Source organism: Ciona intestinalis, chromosome 7, assembly GCF_000224145.3.
Source record: "Ciona intestinalis chromosome 7, KH, whole genome shotgun sequence".
In the NCBI taxonomy this organism is placed as follows: Eukaryota; Metazoa; Chordata; class Ascidiacea; order Phlebobranchia; family Cionidae; genus Ciona; species Ciona intestinalis.
Genome location: NC_020172.2, coordinates 5,564,400 through 5,582,430, shown reverse-complemented (window position 1 = coordinate 5,582,430; position 18,031 = coordinate 5,564,400). Strand labels below are relative to the sequence as shown.

The 18,031-nt window shown below is 35.8% G+C and overlaps 6 protein-coding genes across 7 annotated transcripts in view; 4 read left to right on the top strand and 2 right to left on the bottom strand.

The window, feature by feature from the left end:
- Nucleotides 1-75: 75 nt before the first annotated feature.
- On the top strand, nt 76-5,408 carry LOC113474035. Its single transcript, XM_026835133.1, has 5 exons — nt 76-735; nt 3,462-3,820; nt 4,162-4,282; nt 4,769-5,071; nt 5,377-5,408. Exons 1-5 carry the CDS (start codon nt 321-323, stop codon nt 5,406-5,408), a joined length of 1,230 nt encoding a protein of 409 aa, XP_026690934.1. The 5' UTR covers nt 76-320.
- On the top strand, nt 5,309-8,386 carry LOC100180227 (homeobox protein BarH-like 1). Its single transcript, XM_026835307.1, has 2 exons — nt 5,309-5,571; nt 6,968-8,386. Exons 1-2 carry the CDS (start codon nt 5,434-5,436, stop codon nt 7,139-7,141), a joined length of 312 nt encoding a protein of 103 aa, XP_026691108.1. The 5' UTR covers nt 5,309-5,433; the 3' UTR covers nt 7,142-8,386.
- A 235-nt stretch (nt 8,387-8,621) lies between these two features.
- LOC101242405 (phospholipid scramblase 1-like) lies at nt 8,622-12,227 on the top strand. The gene is made up of 7 exons (XM_004226182.3): nt 8,622-9,278; nt 9,627-9,701; nt 10,079-10,283; nt 10,659-10,770; nt 11,371-11,472; nt 11,693-11,751; nt 12,025-12,227. Exons 1-5 carry the CDS (start codon nt 9,119-9,121, stop codon nt 11,440-11,442), a joined length of 624 nt encoding a protein of 207 aa, XP_004226230.1. The 5' UTR covers nt 8,622-9,118; the 3' UTR covers nt 11,443-11,472; nt 11,693-11,751; nt 12,025-12,227.
- Nucleotides 12,130-15,668, bottom strand: LOC101242392 (eukaryotic translation initiation factor 4E type 2). The gene is made up of 7 exons (XM_004226181.4): nt 15,544-15,668; nt 15,100-15,179; nt 14,522-14,643; nt 14,015-14,119; nt 13,324-13,476; nt 12,742-12,878; nt 12,130-12,301 (listed from the first exon to the last, which is right to left on the bottom strand). Exons 1-7 carry the CDS (start codon nt 15,561-15,563, stop codon nt 12,259-12,261), a joined length of 660 nt encoding a protein of 219 aa, XP_004226229.1. The 5' UTR covers nt 15,564-15,668; the 3' UTR covers nt 12,130-12,258.
- Nucleotides 15,646-16,786, bottom strand: LOC100184088 (prefoldin subunit 1-like). The gene has a single exon (XM_026835306.1). The coding sequence runs from the start codon at nt 16,677-16,679 to the stop codon at nt 16,320-16,322; it is 360 nt and encodes a 119-aa protein (XP_026691107.1). The 5' UTR covers nt 16,680-16,786; the 3' UTR covers nt 15,646-16,319.
- A 166-nt stretch (nt 16,787-16,952) lies between these two features.
- The window catches only part of LOC100181710 (mediator of RNA polymerase II transcription subunit 30-like), a 2,589-nt gene continuing 1,510 nt past the window's right edge, over nt 16,953-18,031 (top strand). The window contains exons 1-2 of one of the 2 annotated variants that reach the window (XM_018812509.2): nt 16,953-17,301; nt 17,829-18,028. In XM_018812509.2, the coding sequence (XP_018668054.1) occupies nt 17,176-17,301; nt 17,829-18,028 (326 nt within the window). In that variant the 5' untranslated portion in view covers nt 16,953-17,175. The remainder of the gene's footprint in view (nt 17,302-17,828; nt 18,029-18,031) is intronic. The other variant, XM_002126619.5, reaches the window with a different exon arrangement.

Genomic DNA, 18,031 nt, shown 5'->3' with positions numbered 1-18,031 from the left:
AACCGCGTATTCTCACGACTCCCATAGACCGTTGATAATTGTTTAAAACACGATCAGGATATTTAGATATTATGTGCTGAAGGTGTCCCATCTTCCCCCACCCTACTGTATTACAAGGCCAAAGGAGAATTATTATGTAGTGGTACTAAGACCGAGAATCGAACCCAGAGCCTCAAAACTTCATTCGTCCATTTTAGAAAGTGGAATCCCCACAAAACTATCTTACGCTGTTTAAATTAAATTCACGAATTATTGTTTCTTTAGGAAATTTCATCAATCGCTATTAAGATGTTTTGTTTATTACGTCATCACTTGTGATAATGGAACGCGACAGAGGGAATATTCTGTTTCGCGAACACGGCGATTATAGAGGGATTCTACAATTACCAATATATCAGAACTTTAGAATGCAAGAAAATGGAAGTGCGTTTGACGCTACTGTGACGTCACAACACGAAGCGCGGTCGTCGTCGCCACCGGAAGTCGAACAATCGGAAGAAATTCCGGAAAATAAAATTTCCTCATTTCGGATTGATGATATTCTAAACGCCCGCGAAAACTCTGAAAGAAAATTCCGAACATATCCGAAACAGAAATCCGAAATCATCCGACGACGAGAGGATCGTTCGTCATCAGAAAGCTTGGAGGATGTGACGTCACAGAATCCAGTGACGTCACAAATCTCGCTGAACCTTCGGTTTGGAGTCGACGCCATTTTGTCTCCAGGTTCCCATTGTGAGTAAACAATAACATTCTACAATTATTTGTGTGTTTATTCTAGAATAAATTTCATTGCGATGTCATCAAAAAATAACTGAAATTATATTCTAATAAAATCAAAAAGGAAAATAACGAAATATAAATTAAAGTAAGGAAAAAGGTCTATATACATTATAAAACGCATTCAGCTAAGTTTTCCGAATTTAAAATAGATTTACTATTTTAATATAACATACAGAAAACACTATTATGCGACGAACATTTAATTTTGTTAATTTTTATAAAAAAATACCGAATAAAGTGATTTAAATGTGATTGAATTAATCGAGCGTGTTAATTTCTAATTGCAATCAACTAAGCGATTGAAACCGAATAAACGTGTTTAATTATAGCGTAATATTTAAATTAATTACGTGACAAACATAAAAACATGAACCGTCTTAGCAAAACCTATACAAAGTTACATAAGTGGTAACTCGTAACCGGGCACGAGGTGTATGAAACAGAACAGCCGTGTTATAACGACTTTAATTACCATGCCACGTCAGAATAAATAAGTTATATACGGTTATTTTATTTTAAACAAAGTTAAGTCACTAGAATTAAAACAAAAACTTCTCATTAAAAAAAGGACGACACTGCAAAAAAATGAAAAAATGAGGAATTTCATTTTTATTAAATAAAAAGTACGGCATTCCAAAAAGTTTAAATAAAAAGTAAGGAAACACTCTTTTTGGGACCACACAGTAAACCCTGCATAATTCCCCTTTACTTTTATTTGAAGAACCGCCACGACAGCATGCATAAACCATACTGCTCACTAGATTGACATTATCGCAGAACTTGCACGGAAATTGTCTTAATTAAATCCGAAACCATGCGGCAATGGACCCCCTTGGACGATTAGACTTTAATAACAACAAATATTAAGCCCTGTGAACGTCAAGGTCGTGTTATACTTTTGTGAGTGACATGCCACGAAAGTTAAAGTCAAAATTCGTTGAGTTTTGGACCACTGTGAAATTTTAGAAATTATTTTTATGGGTTTTGCATAAGAAAAGAATAAATGCTTATTAGAGTTCATAAGATAGTTACGCGAATTATTTTTGCGGTATTTTGAAATTGTTTTCATCGTATATTGTTAAGAATAATAAAAAAATCATTTATATTTATTTTACATTTGCGTGAATTTATTACAAAGATAAATTATCTGTTTAACAGATAATTTATTGAATTGTTTGTAACTAAAATTAAATTAATTGCAATTCAAAATATTAATCAAAATATAAATTACCAAAAAAATAGAAAATTTATTTTGTTGTTTATTTATTTCTTTGATTACGGCAGCAAAGATCAAAAACCAATATACTGGAAGTAACGCGAAACTCGTTAAAACCCGCGTATGAATAAAAAATACCATAAATAATTGGTTAAAGAAGAGATAAATAAAACGTATCTATATAGTAAAATGGGCGCGGACACAAAAACATTAACTTTATTTCTATACTGAGTTATGTTTAATAAAACAAATTTATGTGAAACCGGAACAAAAGTTTGCATAGTAAAAACAGTAGGCTGAAAAAGGTTGCAAACATTAATATATTCCAACGACTGTAGTTTACGTTGTTATTTCTTATCGCGTTCAATCTTTACCAATTAAGGCAGTGGGTGTAGATTTTGTAAAATATTTACCGTTATGTGACGTATGGCCTTATCGCAATGCGCTTATGAAACGGGGACGAAGAAAGTTCAAACTGCGAGATTTTTATGTTTGTTGTTACGGTTTGAACTGCGGAGATGAATGTCGATTATGACGTGATAAGCGCTCACCAATATCTCATTACCGCCCCGCCAATATGTTGTGACTTGCGTGATTGACAGCTTAGCAGATCCGAAATCCGCCTTGTTAAACTGCCGCACACTGCTTCGCCGATCGTTAAAATGGATGACATCAAAACCACATCATAAGCCGCGATCGTGATGCGTTGAACACGACCTACGTTTGAAAACAAGGATTTTCACTTATACTCATTAACAAGTTACGCCGAGATGACATGATAACTGAAGTTAATGAATTCGGTCGCTCACCACGCGAGGATATCAATAAACAGATGCGGTGCTAGAACGGATTACACGTAGCGAGATCGGTTATACAGAAATCGGTCTTTGAGCTGGAAATTGTTTGATCTTAAACGATTAGAACGGATACGCGAAAAGTTTTCATTGATTCTACCACGATGAGTTTTGTTTTTGATCCATTTCACGGCCGTCGTTATCTAAATGCTATAGAAATGACACTTAGGCAACAAACATGTTAAAAATCGTCGTAATCGTTTCACCCTGCGATCATATTACTGCTTAATGTGCTTACATTTGCGGTTTAAACTGGAGTTGCTTGTCAGATCAGATAAAGCTGAGTCGGTATATAGACATCAATCATATTATTGTGTATTATGACATCACAAACCTACTGTTAATCAATTATTGCGTGAATGTTTGGCACTGTGGGGTAAGATGGAATATGGGTATTATAACATATTTACTATTTTTGGTTTTAAAAAATAACAACGCCCTTTTAGAGTCGTGAAGATACGGTTTTATCATTCTGTGAACATATTTTGTTTACTACCAAATGCGACGATAAAACAGAATGAAAACATGGACCATCTCACCCCAACGCGTATATATTACATGGACCATCTTACTCCAACCAATCGTATTAAATATAAATTTATCCGCAGCTGTTACGTCATTGGAAAACGACCGAAAACGAAAAAATTCTCCGGGATTATTTTTTCGGAAAAATTCAGAAGAAACGGGAAACGCACGGGAACACTTCAGTGACGTGGAGCGACGTACAAGCTCGAACGACCAACGGTCGTTCAGACCCGTTAGTTACCGACGTCATAGCGACGATGACGTCACAGAAGACGATTCAAAAACAAACAAAACATTTAGCGCCTCATGCTCACATTATGGGTCCCAAGTCGAAAGGGTCCCATCGCCTCTTGACCCGAACAGGTTTTTCTCTCTCTCCTCATTGGGTGGAATTTCACCTTTAACCCCTCTCTCACCCCACCTAGCGGTTTTGTATCAACAGGTTGGAAAATATGATTTTATGTTTATTAAATAATTTTATAATGAGACTACTGCAAATGCAAAAATTAAATTAGAACGGGAATGTAACTTACTTTATCCTCGCGTGGCCGAAAAAAAGACAGTCGTTATAACACAGGTGTTCTGTTTCATACACCTCGTTCCCGCTTACAAGTTACCACGTATGTAACTTATTTATCCTCGCATGGCGGGGCAATGACAGTTGTTATAACATAGGTGTTCTGTTTCATACACTTCGTGCCCACTTACAAGTTACCAAGTATGTGGGTGATTATTAACATTATTACTGTAACTACTAACTGGTAATGGTTTAATTCACCACAGTATTCCAACAACCAAGCCAACCTACTCGCTGCGGCAGTATTAGCACAACAACAACAACAACTTTATCTACAACAACAACAAATACCATCAGCATCCACTGTATCATATGACAATATATCAGGTAAACATTATATTGAATAAAAGATGTTGGTGTATATGCCACAATTTTGATACATATGCCTATTGGGACAATATAAACTACTAAGCCCATCTACATACGCCCACAACGGCAGCAGCGATGAGCCTTGAACCCAGTACCTATCGGTTATAGGCAGGCGCACTAACGACTTTGCCACGGCGCCAGACTAAAAACTTTTAAAAATGCTGCTTTTGCTCACCCAGGTTTGGTACCTGGTTCTATGATACTGTCACAGGCTTAATGGAACCCAACTTTTTGATTTAATTCGAGGGTTGTAATAATGTGCAAAAAACACAAAAATTTACCTATTCTCTATAATACAACTTTTACTGAGTAATACAGTGTAAATCCCAGGTTTAAAAATCGTTTTTATATATAAGTTTTATAATAATAATTTGAATAATATATTCGTAATGTGATTTTAATGCCAAGTTTGTTATAACATTAATGTTAAATCCATAACCACAGATTATCTTCCCAACTTACATGGAATCCTCTCCAACGCCGGTTATCTTTACTCGCAGTCCAAACTACCCTCTCGTAAACCATCAAGCTCTGGCCCATCTTACCTCGTCGACCCCCAAATAAAGCCCACCACCCCTCCATTGCTATCGGCAACCGGGGGCGCAGCGATACGAAGACACTCGATGTCGCTAGCGAGGTTCAACCACCAGGCGTACGATAATGTATCTGGGCTACCGGTTTATCTTCGAAGGGAAGCGTCGAGTCCGAGCGATAACTCAAATAATGGGGTGAGAACCTGTGGGAAAAGTATTGTAAGATTAACAAAGAAAATACTAACAAATAAGGAATATGCTAAATTAAACGCATTTTTAATTAAAATAATGTTAAATACATAAACACCTGTGAAAAGTGGTACAACTAAAAGTTATTGTTATGTTAACACTTTGTAAAACTAGCTGCCAAAAATACTAAAGTGTCGGTCAAATACAACTTAACTTATATAAACACCTGTGAAAAGTGGTGCAACCAATTCAAGGTTATTGTTTTGTTGATACTTGGTAAAACTAGCTGTCAGCCAAACAAAATTTTATTATAATTTTTTCAATTCCTAGGACACGAAGTCGAAGAAATGTCGCCGCAGTAGAACCGTGTTCACTGAGTTACAACTAATGGGGCTGGAACGAAAGTTTGAACAGAAGAAGTATTTGTCAACACCAGATCGTATGGAACTCGCAGAAACATTGGGCCTTACTCAACTACAAGTGAAGACTTGGTATCAGAACAGAAGAATGAAGTGGAAAAAACAGGTAGGGATTGGGCTTGAATGATATTTGGAAATAATAAAGAAAATCAACCATTTAGGTTGCAAACACACTAAAATCTCAACAATAATCAATCAGTTATACAACCACATTGTACAGTAGGAAACTTTCTACTTGGTCAAGAATGTTGCCATGTAAGGCAAGGGGGGCCCTTTTAACACCGCCGTTGTTTCAATGATTTAAAAATTACACCTGCGAAAAAATGAACAAACAGTTTACTGGTAGTTGATATTAGTTTAGTAACCGCTGAGAGAGGTAATAGCTTATAATCGGCCTTTTAGCAATCGTGGGGCTGATATTTTGGTTTGCATGAGCTGAAACAGCAAGTTCAAAAACTCAATAATTGATATTTAAGCTGACATGAAGTACTTTAAGTAGGTTGACGTTAAAATGGATAAGATGAAAGTTAAAACGGGAACTCGGTAAATACACGTCGCGTGGCACATTATTACATCATTATTGCATTAGTGCCATGCATGAATGGTTCCACACCCCCAGTAGGAATTCCCGACATTTTGAGTAAAATACCGAAAAAAATGTCTAAAAATGTTTCTACCATTATCTTAATAGACAGAATATCAAAGTCACCGAATTGCAAATACACATTATCAAGTTTAAAAAGCTTAACAAAAACAATGTCAGATTTTTTTAAGTCCCAACAATTCCGTACATTTAATTTTAACCGTTTTAAAATTATATATATTGTAATAAATTATTATAAAACTATTACTTTAATAAACTTATACCAGTAGATATATGTTGTAACACAGTTGTCAGTTATACAACCCTTTTAGGTTCTTAAACAAAAATTCCAACACTCATTACAAATTTAAACAATTTCGTTCATTTCGTTTAATCCGTTTAAAAATTTACATCCATCCCAACGACACACATTCGCAATACACCACATGCTCTGGTGTTTAATAAGCAAACATACTTAGATGTACATCCGTTAACGATGTTATTGATATCAACATGCACGACTTTTGTACCACCGTGTACTCCATATGACCTTAAAGTTAAACCTTGCATTATGACCACATAATCTTCGCGTAATCGGGAGGATAATTACCCGATTGTTACAACATAAACATACGATAATTAATTAACAGTGCAGGGTGTATTCACTCACAGCGCGTGATAACTTGGTTCATTTTAACAGATTTTTTTAATATCCATTTTTTAAGTTTAATTATTTCATTTAATTACCAGTTGTTACAACATAACATTTAACTGTTATTTTTAATTAAATGTTCAATAGGTTTAATCTTTGTTTTTTTACTTGGATTTACAAATAAAATGGGTTATTTTGTGACTATAACGTAAGGCTAACCGAAACTATAATCTTTTTCAATTTTTAATTAATTAACATTAATCGCAGAGCCAACTAAACGGGTCCATTGTCGACTCACAACTGAAGCCAAAAGGTCGGCCTCGGAAATCCCCTGAACCAGAACCAAAACTACGACAAAACGTTGTCGAGAAAATAGTCTCCAACGTGAACAGCAGCCTCATGCAATCTTCCGATCATGTGATTAATGAAACGGAGAATTAACGGAAATTTAAAGAACTTGATGTTCCATAATGATGACAATTTTATGAACCTAACACAAAAAAATTCTTCGTCAAGGCTTTAAACAATTTACAATATAAAAACACATCAAGCTCTTATACATGGCCCATTTATTTCAATTTTCTATCACATTAAGTTTTGTTTTTATTGGTGACAGTTAAGTATATTCTCCAACCCCTAACACATTGGATTATCACACTGATTGGGTATATTTACCACACAGTGCCTTGCCTCTACACCACGTTACACACAGTATACACATAGTTGCCTTTATGACAAGTTCCATGTTCACTTTATTTGTGTTTTAATTACTTTAGGGTTACTGCCTATATAAGTGTTTCCTTGTCAGTATTTTAATTACAACATGTTACCTAATATTGAACAAGTCAGTGCTACTCAAACTAAACGTTGAAAGCAAATTGCTTTTAATGCATGTTAACAATGTCTGGGTGTTGAAGTAATTGGCAACTCTGGTCTAAATCCCAAGTCCAATGGCGTGCCAAGCTGTGGGACCTCACCCATTTAGAATAGTCAAAAATATTAAACGCACATGCATTTATTTTAATATTAAAACAAAAAAAATATCTTAAATTAATTGGCCAGTAAGTAACTACCTACTTTTATATAGTGACATAAACCCCAGTTTGAGTAGCAATGCATCGACCAACCTGCCTTTTATATTTAAAGAGTTCAGTTTTTAATCAATTTTTACCGATTTCTACAATAAATTTTAAAAGCGAAACATTTTGTCTCTAGACAGATACAAATATGTCGTACAAATCCAAAGAATTTAGGAGTTATCCAGCGAACCCCTAACCCCTATTTTAGCACCTGTTGTAGCCAGACAAGCGGAAAATCTCGCTCACAAATTGCGGCACGTTATCCCCATTACTACTCTATGACCTCATAAAGTGCATTGTTGTAACAATGGACACGTGTTTGTGATGTCAATTGCATACTAGAACAGGAAATAATAGACAACAAGGGCAACTGGTACATAACAACCCATAATCATGTACTTGGGTGTTTTGATACCAAATTTGTACATTACCTAAGTACATACAACACTATCAAAGGCTAAGGGAAGATTATATTTACCATAGCATTACACAGGTGGAAGTGGGCACCGGGCACGCCCACAATAAAAGTCCCCTTTTTTCAGTGACTATCCTTCTAACAAAATATGGGCATATTATGAAAATGCCATACAGCCATACTGTTTAAAAATAAAGACAATGGGTCCTATATATATAAATATATCTATATACAGTAGGGTGGGGGGAGATGGAACAACTTTTCATTCTATTTTTTCCTTCCATTTGGTAGTAAACAAAAAACATTTCATGAATTATAAAAACGTATCCTCACGACTCCCATAGACCTCTGTTAATTATTTTAAAAACACAGATATTTAAATATTACGTGATAAAGATGTTCCATCTTAGTGATCTTACCCCACAATTACATATTAATTTTATATGAAAAAATACATGTTGGTTTTGAAAATATCCCAGATTATGGGTTAATTTAATAAAAAGGCAGACTAGAAATTCTAACTTTGGAAATAAAAGGCAAAGCAAACAAATATTTAATACAAAACCTCAAATAGTTAAGTCCTCCCCAACACATAGTTTGTTATTACAAGCTTCTGTGTTATTCCTATCTCCACAACAACTAACCTAATGTTTTACAACCATGGATAATACAGTCTTATCACTGTTATGTAACAAAGGGTTAAACAAACTATTCCCAACACTCTAGTTTTACAAAAGTAGTACAAAGTTGGAAACATTATGTTTAAATTTTTTTGGAACTATAGTTTTTAGCAGCAGGATTAAGCTGGGAGCTTTTGAATCTAAAAATTTAAAGTTTTTACGGTTGGAAAATTTGTTTTTATTTTTTAAAGTTAGAAAAAATTTTTTAAAAGCTTTTTTGGAACTTTAAACAAAATATATTGTGATGTCATTAGCAGTGACATCACAACCGCATGCGATCGTGAGAGAAAAACATTTGTCGGAAAATGTTTGGATTCGGAAACCAAAACCAGGGCAACATGTTTTGGAGAAAATGTCTGATTTATCCGATGCAAGACACTTACATGTGCATAGAAACGTGAAAGGTGGGTGGAATTGTCTTTATTTTTGTTATATATATACCTTAATTTTTATTTTATACCTTTAGACTATTATGGTTTGTATTGTCTTTGTTGTATATGATTTGTGTGTTAGGTTTTGTAAAAGGAGGGGTTGTTTTATCTGTTTTAAATATCTTTTTGTTGTATATTTTTATGTTTTCTGTTTTCTTTATTGAATTTGACTTGTGTATTAGGTTTTTAACATTATTTTTATTGTATCCTAATTGGATGAGCAGTTTAGATTATTAGCAAAGGTGTTTTGCAATGCCTGCCTGCCAAGAAATAAAGTTTATGTAAGCTTTGTGTTTTATTTTATACCCCTTGTGGCCGCAGGAACAATTTGTAGCGGAAAACAGGATTATGACATCACAGATCAAGATGGAAAGCTGATGTATAAGGCTGTTGAAGGTGTTGTATTATAAACTGTTTGGTCTATACTTATATTCCTTGTGGGTGGGAACCTGTGTGACTTATTCATGGTTGCCAGTCACAGAAGGATAGCTAGACGCACTGCAAAGAACTGGTGCGTGCATATGCACATTTTGAAAAAAGAGATGACCATTTTTGCAAAAAGAGATGACCAAAAAGAGATGACCGGTACTTCCCTGCCTACAAGTTTCAGAAGTAATTACAGCAGACACACTTTTAAACCGAAAAAATATGTTGCAAAGGTCTTGTACAGATATTTCTGTACAAATGTCTAAAAACAATAGCGCGAAAAAGCCAAGTAAAATACTCGTAAGAAAACCTATACATTACCTCTCAAACGTCTTCTTCCACTCTAGATTCCCACTGTTGTTGTGTGCATTGTTGCGGCCCGGCAAGAGCTTACAAAATTATTGTAAAAGATCCGCTTGGTTTGGAATTATTGCAGTTTCATAGACCAGTACGATGCTCCGACACATGTCTGTGTTGTTGTGGTTGCGGTCTAATGCGCATGCGCGTCACTGAAGCGTGCTCTGACGTAGTGATCGGTGACGTCAAGCAAAGGTGACGTATCAAGCTATAAATTATTGTATATTTTAAGAAATAAAAACCCACAATGTTACATAAGTGGTAAATGGTAAGCGGGCACGAGGTGTATGAAACAGAACGCCAGTGTTATAACTACTGTCATTGCGCCGCCACGCGACGATACAACTTACATTCTTTCTTTCATTGCAATCACCACGTGTTATTTTGGCATCATTTCAAATTTTACAACAATCGTCCTGTTCTATGTCGTCACAATGCCACATTATTTCACCATAAGCTCTTTTATCTGCTATAAGTAGTGATTTGTAACGATTTCCCGCCTGCTTAACCTGTCTTTGGAACGCCAAAGCAAATCCAGTTGTTATTTTAAACCCGTAATATTCGTTCCAGGTGCACCTTCATACGTGAGAAGTTTGACGTCACAGAACTTGTAGAAAACGAACAAACGACTCTGATTGGACCGTCTGTAACCTGCCGCTGTTTCGCGAATATGACGTTTCAGGTAAAAAAACGAGAAAAAAAACGGGATCGGTCGCAAAAATATCAAGGATGAATAAACGCAACTTGTTCGTATGATGGGGCAACGACAGTTGTTATATACGACGGGTGTTCTGTTCCATAAACCTCTTGCTTGCTTACGACTTATACTGCGTAGTAACTTGGTGTGTGATTATGTTTTCTGTATGACTGACCACTGGGGCACGTTACAAGGAACAACTGGGTTGGGCCAGTTGCGTTTAAAGTGTCTTGCCCAAGGACACATACGCTTATCAGCGTCGAGCCCCGAGCTCCTAACCTCTGGGTTACAGAGGCATGTGCTATAGCCACGGAATCACACTGTCGAGACTGAAATTTCTCGTCGATCATTTTACCCGATAGCTTTAGTTTAATATAGTAGGGTGGGGGAGGTGGGACACCTTTAGCACACAATATCAAAATATCCTGATCGTGTTTCAAACAATTAACCACGGTCTATGGGAGTCGTGGGAATGCGACTTTATAATTCTTTGAATGTTCTTTGTTTACCGCCAAATGAGACGAGAATGTAGAATGAAAAGGTGTCCCATCTTCTCCCACCCTCAATATCAACGCTATATCCCAGATTATCGACGACAAAAATTCCGAAGTTGGTGAAATCTGGAAACGGTGGAAGGGCGCCCCTAACGAAAATTAAACGAAGATCACGAAAACTTCGGCGTGACGTGTAAGTATGACGTCACAACACATGTGACGTCATATACTTTTGCATTTTCCGAATATACTGAGAGTGGATCTCCTTTTAAACAAGAAACAACAGCGAGTATTTAACCCAATGCTTTTAGTGTAATCAGCCCGTTTTTTGTTGTTTGTATTTTACCCGCTTCGTGGTTCGTGGTGTTTCGGGTTTTAGATTTGCTTGGAGTTATTACGAGTTTTCTACACAGTTTCTGCGAAAACTAGCAACGTTATGAAGATACTTCTCCTGGCCTCAGCATTTCTATTGGTAAGAACATCTTACAATATCAGCTTTATTGAATAGGTCACGAGCTACAGTTTATAAAATGACCACATATATTTTCCCGCTGTAAAATAAACGTTTAAATTACTCTGACCGCCACCTAACGGCTATACTTCCTCATTTTATTCTGCGTGCTGCACACCAGCCACTTTTTTAGACATTAGCAAACTGTCCGTATCTCCAAAGTAACAAATTTTCTTTATTGTTCTATTTTACCCTTTAAATACCAAATCTTAAACCTCTTTACCCACCATACAGAACCACGCATTCTTTGAAATAAGTTGAACAATTCGATGACGACCAAACATTACCTACATTCTCTGCGACTGATGCTACTATGACGTCACAAGGGACTTTACAATGTGTATTGTTGGCAATGTATTGTTACGTGTATCTAGCGCATTACAGTAGTCAATAGAAATCTTATACACGTCAAAACAGCGCCATCAACGGCGGTAAAAAATTTACGCGGCTTTGCAATGGGGGTGTATGCTATCTAGTGAAGAATTCTGTGTTTCGGAAACTGGACCGGTCTCTGTAGAAAGAAAAGCATTAGTGGATGTTTGAAGTTATATATACGCTGCGTATATCTTGTGTATAGTGCCTATGTATGTGTGTCCGGTGGTCAGTACATATGCATTCTATTTCACCTGGGTGAGGTCTCACAGCCATGGGGCCTGGAAGTATATATGCATATGCACTTACATATAAGATATTTGTCATGTTTTTTACAACTTGTGACAAAAAGCTGGGGTGACATTGTTAAAATGCAGTTACACTCATTGTCAAGCACAGGACAGGAAACCTTTATAAGTATAAACCCAGGTTATAGCTCAACAGTAAGTATGAAGTGTATATCACAAACTAGCACATCAATGTTATAACATATAGACCACAAACACAGTAAGTATAAGCATACACCAATTCAGCACACAACATATCAATAATATAACACTTTCAACCACATATACTTACTTTAGACTTTCATTATGCGTTTTATACTCCATCACAGTGTTGGGGGGTAAGTTAAGTACGCGACATAATGTGTCTCGTATGCGCGATGTGACTTGACTCTCATTTGCCGACCGATTCCATATCGATATAATGTCCTCCTGTTAATATAAGTTTGGGTTAGATGTTGTGCGAAGAAAAAAGAAAAGCTTATTGTAACGCTGCCTCATTGCCTGTGTGCTTTGGCTGAAATGCAAACTTTAGAAATAGGGGTTTAGAAAATCAATGAGGTTTTCTATGTTTGACGATTATGAGTGTAACTAGCAATATCACCCCAGGTTTTGTACAAAATAAAAAAACGCCTATGAAAAAAGCGCCTTTACACTTATGCCACTATGAGGCACTAAAAAGCCCATAACTCGACAGTGAGCATGAGGTGTATAATTTCAAAAAGCAAGAATTTTCAATTTCACCGGCATTAGCCAGCAACGCATGTGTTTACCATGCCCAACAAGTATAAGGGTAACTAGTGTGCAAAACACGTGATGTCACAATCTGACAATAATGATATGCTAACGTACAAGCTAAAGCTGTGTATCATCTCACCTGAAACCTGATAGACACAACCGCCCCGCACACCTCGTCCCCCACCATAAACTGTTCACCCAGCATTGCAAGTATGAGGTTTTCCCAACAACGGGCCACCAGGCCTTTACGTAACCGAACAATCCATTTGCCGCCAAGTCTATTGGCTTTGTCCTGGGTTATGATGTCATAAGGTTGATTTAAAGTTTATTGTTATATGTGTTGCAGTGTATTTGACCAATACTTCAGTATTTTTGATGATTAGTTTTACATATTGTCAACAAAACAATAACCATCAGTTGGTTGCAACGCTCTTCAGAGTTTTTTATACAAATTTACACACCAAAAACTGTCAGCAAAGCATATATTCTTATAAATATACACAAGCAAAATATTTTTAACTTTTTGCAGTAAAGGGCCATATCTGGCCTACATACCAGTCTGTCCTACACATAGAATAGAGTATATATACAAATACAACAAGTATTTAAAGGTACATATAGTATGTTAGTTAAGTATTAATAAAATAACCATTTATAGCCTAGTATATATATAGTAGTCGATAGTGAATTATTTTTTGGCAGTAAAGGGACAAATCTAGCCTACATACCAGACTTCTAAATCCTTGACAAGGATCACACTCACACAGAATAGAAAAGAACAAAATATACAACAAGTATTAATAGCCCTGTATGCCTCCATATACACCCACCTCCCACAAAGGTTTGATCCCACCTTTAAACACATGTACGTCACTATGTCCTGTTAAGTCATTCGCTCGTATCATGTGACTGTAAATTCGCCAGAACTGTTCAACCTATTTAAAAGAACATGGGTATACAGATTGTAGCGTATAAATAAATTCAAAAATAATGCAAAGCTGAAGCTTCCAAGAAATTTAAGCTGTACCCGAGATTTATGCTGTACAGTAACACTGTAACAGCAGTCTTTTACTGGATATAAGTTTGCCAACTATTTTTACAGTAGAGCTTAAAACCCAAAACAAACTTATGCCCGGTGTTCACCTTGTACAGTTTAGGATTGCAATGATGGTTATAAAGAACACACAAGTTTAGGGTTCCGCGTCCCCACCCTTTTAAACCCCCCCCAAAAAATCAATTAAAAAAATATTTTTGAATCTTTTTGATTAAACCCCCCTCCCCTTATCTTCTGGTTGCGCTTCTGCACACAACACATTCTACTTTGTAATTCAACTCACCGATCTAAACGTTCCAATAATTTTCATATTTTTCTCGAAGCTTGAAGCGTCTTGATTTCTACCGGGTGGTTTCTTAGAATACCAGAAGCAGTAAGTGTATTGGAGGGGGTGTTCGCCTGCTCCTGTGGTGAAGTTTTAAATTAAATACCAAATAAGCACAACATAAATAGCTACAATTATAATTAAAAAGAAATTGGTCTTTGAAAGTGGTCACCTACTGCTGTGCTTGAGGTGTAGCTAAAGGTTAGTTACAACTTACAAAAGTTACAAATTGGTTAATCGTATCTGATACAATACCTACAATGTTAGCATAACGCTGTAGTCCATAGGTGCTTACATTGATTGCCACTACATGCAGCTGTTCTTTATAACAGGCCTTACCACACAACACACCCCCCCACCTAACCAGTGATATTTCATCCATAAAAAACAAATTGCCAAGGTAAGTTGAGCTTCACACAGTTATTTGATAAAAATTGAATTTCTTAGACTGATTTAGCATAATATGGTGAGTCACGGTCAGCAAAAAAAGTAAATTAAATGTTTGCACTCTGAAATGTATGAGATGGTATCCTAACCTGGTTCAACGTCTTCAAATGTGCAAGCCGAATCATCTTTAATATCTTCCGATCCTGATCCGCTGTCGTCGTCTTTCAACCTGTAATAAAAACAACGGTTTTACTTCATACGTTAACAATACTACCACTTTGAAGGTGTGTCGTGTGTCCTTGGGCAAGACACTTTTTGCTTTACACTGCGATCATTATAGAGTTGTCTAAATTGTCAGGCGTATATTACATACGCGGTAACTTGTAAGCGGGCACGAGGTGTATGAATCAGAACACCTTTGTTATAACGACTGTTGTTGCCCCGCCGTGCGAGGATAAATAAGTTACATATGTGGTAACTTGTAAGCGGGCACGAGGTGTATGAAACAGAACACAAGTGTTATAAGACTGATGGTGTCAATAACAGGAGGAAAAACTACATTAACAATGTAGAATATGAAGCTACAAACTTACGCATCAAATTTGTTATTCATGATATTTGTTGATTGAAAGATTGAACCTTTACTGGCAGTGGATTAAATATATAAGTCTAATTTATCAAGTAATACGTTATCACTGTATTATTACAAAACAATGGGTATTATTCAGTCATAGAATTTGCAACAAAAATAACAGAATTTATCAACTTGGGTTTTGAAACATGCATTTTAAATTAATGTAGATGTGGAACATGCACAATAAATGTAATGCTACATGAAATGTGTCTGCTGTATAATAAGAGACAGATCAGTTACAACATTACTGCCTTTGTATACAACATATACACTAAAATAATAACAATGTAATGTTACATATAGTAGGGTGGGGGATGATAGAACACATTTCCATTCTATTTTTTCTTCCTCAAACAAAGAATATTCAAAGAATTATAAAACCGTATCATCACGACTTTCATAGACCGCTGTTAATTGTTTAAAACACGATCAGGATATTTAGATATTATCTGCTAAAGGTGTCCCGTTTTTCCCCACCCTACTATACGATATGTTTAATGTAGTATAATAAGAAACACAGATGAAGTCACAACATGGATGCCTCCGCATATGCAACAGTCACACTTTAAAAACAACATTCAAGAAACAGTTTTTACTACCAGTGACATAGCAACACATAATCAATGTAATGTTTAACTGTGTCCATACAAATAGAACCAGATAATACATATAGAGACTTTAATTTCTCCATTTTTAGTAAACCCAATAATATTCAATATGTCCAAATATTTCAACTCATTTCCTTCTTTGTAAAACCATTTCCCTCAAATTCTCTTCACTGCTTTTTACACTTTTTTCAAGGTACAGTTTTTTTGCTTCTAATTCCTTAATTTTCGTGTCTGTTAATTTATGTTGGGCTTCCAAATTCTTCATGACTGTAGCCTTTGGCTCCAGCACGAACATTCGCCCAACTGATTCGTACATTTTGGCGTCTTCGGGCACAGAGGAGACTTCTGAAATAGCGAGTTCTGTTTTCTTTTTTTCCACCATCATAGCATTAATTTGACCGTCAGAAATTCGCATTTGATTTTGTGTGTCAACCATTTTCATTTGCAAATCAGAAAACGCTTTACGCAACTCCATGTCCACAGCCATTTTTGCTATATTTTGTTAGAATACGTAAACTAAAATCGTATTTTTTTACACACAAATTACACCTTTCGCTATAAGGCTCTAGACGAATAATAAAAAAACGTTGGAAATTTGCCTTTTTCTCTTTTTTTTTGATTCGCATGAGCGGTTACATTATCACAACTATTCATTAGTTCATAATTGGGGTCTAGCTTTATTATTTATACTAAATTTGTGTAATTATAAAAGCTATCGTTTAAAATTGATGCATAATATTATTTTAAAACTTTTTTACAAACTTTATAAAATACGATTTATGTAATTTTAGAATATAATTTGAAATTAACATTTAGCCAAGAGCAAAGACATGTGTAATTGTGTATGTCTAACTTCATGTGCACAGTTTATAACGTTCATCGTTATGTGTTAACGGGAAATCGTAAAGACGTCTTGATATACGCAATTAAACTAATTTTGCTGGTCCTATATACTGCCTAAATCACACGCATAACGATTGAATATGGCACATATGCAGGAAGAACCAAGACGAAGTCAGAGCGCCGTCGAATTCAACCCCGTGTCATTATATCAAGCTGGGCAAGACATTGTACAAGATATAGCACAAAAAGCACAAGAAATATTCCAAGTAAAAACACCGTTTTGTTTGGTTATTTATTATAATTAATAGGTTTATGCTGTAACGTGCAAAGCTTGTTCCTATGCGTGCATCTAAATTATAAGTTATGTTATATTAAGATCATACTGTATAGCAACCTAATAAACGAACACATTGTAATGCCAAATATGTTAAAACAAATCTAGGGTATTTTATTGACCTAGCAGGGGGTCATGGACCACAACAAGTAAAGAAATCATTCTTACATGTCTACAACTGCTGTTGGTGCCAATCTTTTGTTATTGTTATCGAAACCATAAATATAAATTTATATAGTGGGGTGGGGGAAGATGGGACACCTTTAGCACAAAATATATAAATATCCTGGTCGTGTTTTAAACAATCAACAACTGTCTATGAAAGTCGCAAGGAAAAGGTCTTATAATTCTTTGAATGTTCTTTGTTTACTACCAAAATGTACGAGAGAATAGAATAAAAAGATGTCCCATCTTCCCCCAACCCACTATATTATGTAATAACTCAACGAATATTTCCAGGCATTAAAGTTAAGCCAACTACCGAATGGGATAGCCACCGGTCAGCGAAATGCACAAGAACGTATCAACAAGTTGAAAGATTTATTGAACAAAGTTGAAGTTCTGTTCAAACAACTTCGTGTTATTTACAATGAGTGCCAGAAGAGAGTTGGAGACGTGGAACCAAATGTTAACACACTCGTGCCTATTTTAAAAGAAGGGTG

What these genes read in the sequence shown, in the direction of transcription:
- LOC113474035 (XM_026835133.1), top strand. Translation starts at nt 321, where the DNA reads ATGGAACGCGACAGAGGGAATATTCTGTTTCGCGAACACGGCGATTAT. An exon ending in TAGCGGTTTTGTATCAACAG is followed by an intron (nt 3,821 to 4,161) that starts GTTGGAAAATAT and finishes AATTCACCACAG; the next exon opens with TATTCCAACAACCAAGCCAA. An exon ending in ATCATATGACAATATATCAG is followed by an intron (nt 4,283 to 4,768) that starts GTAAACATTATA and finishes CCATAACCACAG; the next exon opens with ATTATCTTCCCAACTTACAT.
- LOC100180227 (XM_026835307.1), top strand. Translation starts at nt 5,434, where the DNA reads ATGGGGCTGGAACGAAAGTTTGAACAGAAGAAGTATTTGTCAACACCA. An exon ending in GAATGAAGTGGAAAAAACAG is followed by an intron (nt 5,572 to 6,967) that starts GTAGGGATTGGG and finishes CATTAATCGCAG; the next exon opens with AGCCAACTAAACGGGTCCAT.
- LOC101242405 (XM_004226182.3), top strand. Translation starts at nt 9,119, where the DNA reads ATGTCATTAGCAGTGACATCACAACCGCATGCGATCGTGAGAGAAAAA. An exon ending in TGTGCATAGAAACGTGAAAG is followed by an intron (nt 9,279 to 9,626) that starts GTGGGTGGAATT and finishes TTGTGGCCGCAG; the next exon opens with GAACAATTTGTAGCGGAAAA. An exon ending in TCGCGAATATGACGTTTCAG is followed by an intron (nt 10,771 to 11,370) that starts GTAAAAAAACGA and finishes GCTATATCCCAG; the next exon opens with ATTATCGACGACAAAAATTC.
- LOC101242392 (XM_004226181.4), bottom strand. Translation starts at nt 15,563, where the DNA reads ATGAATAACAAATTTGATGC. An exon ending in ATGAATAACAAATTTGATGC is followed by an intron (nt 15,180 to 15,543) that starts GTAAGTTTGTAG and finishes TTTTTATTACAG; the next exon opens with GTTGAAAGACGACGACAGCG. An exon ending in ACGCATAATGAAAGTCTAAA is followed by an intron (nt 12,302 to 12,741) that starts GTAAGTATATGT and finishes TTCTTTCTACAG; the next exon opens with AGACCGGTCCAGTTTCCGAA.
- LOC100184088 (XM_026835306.1), bottom strand. Translation starts at nt 16,679, where the DNA reads ATGGCTGTGGACATGGAGTTGCGTAAAGCGTTTTCTGATTTGCAAATG.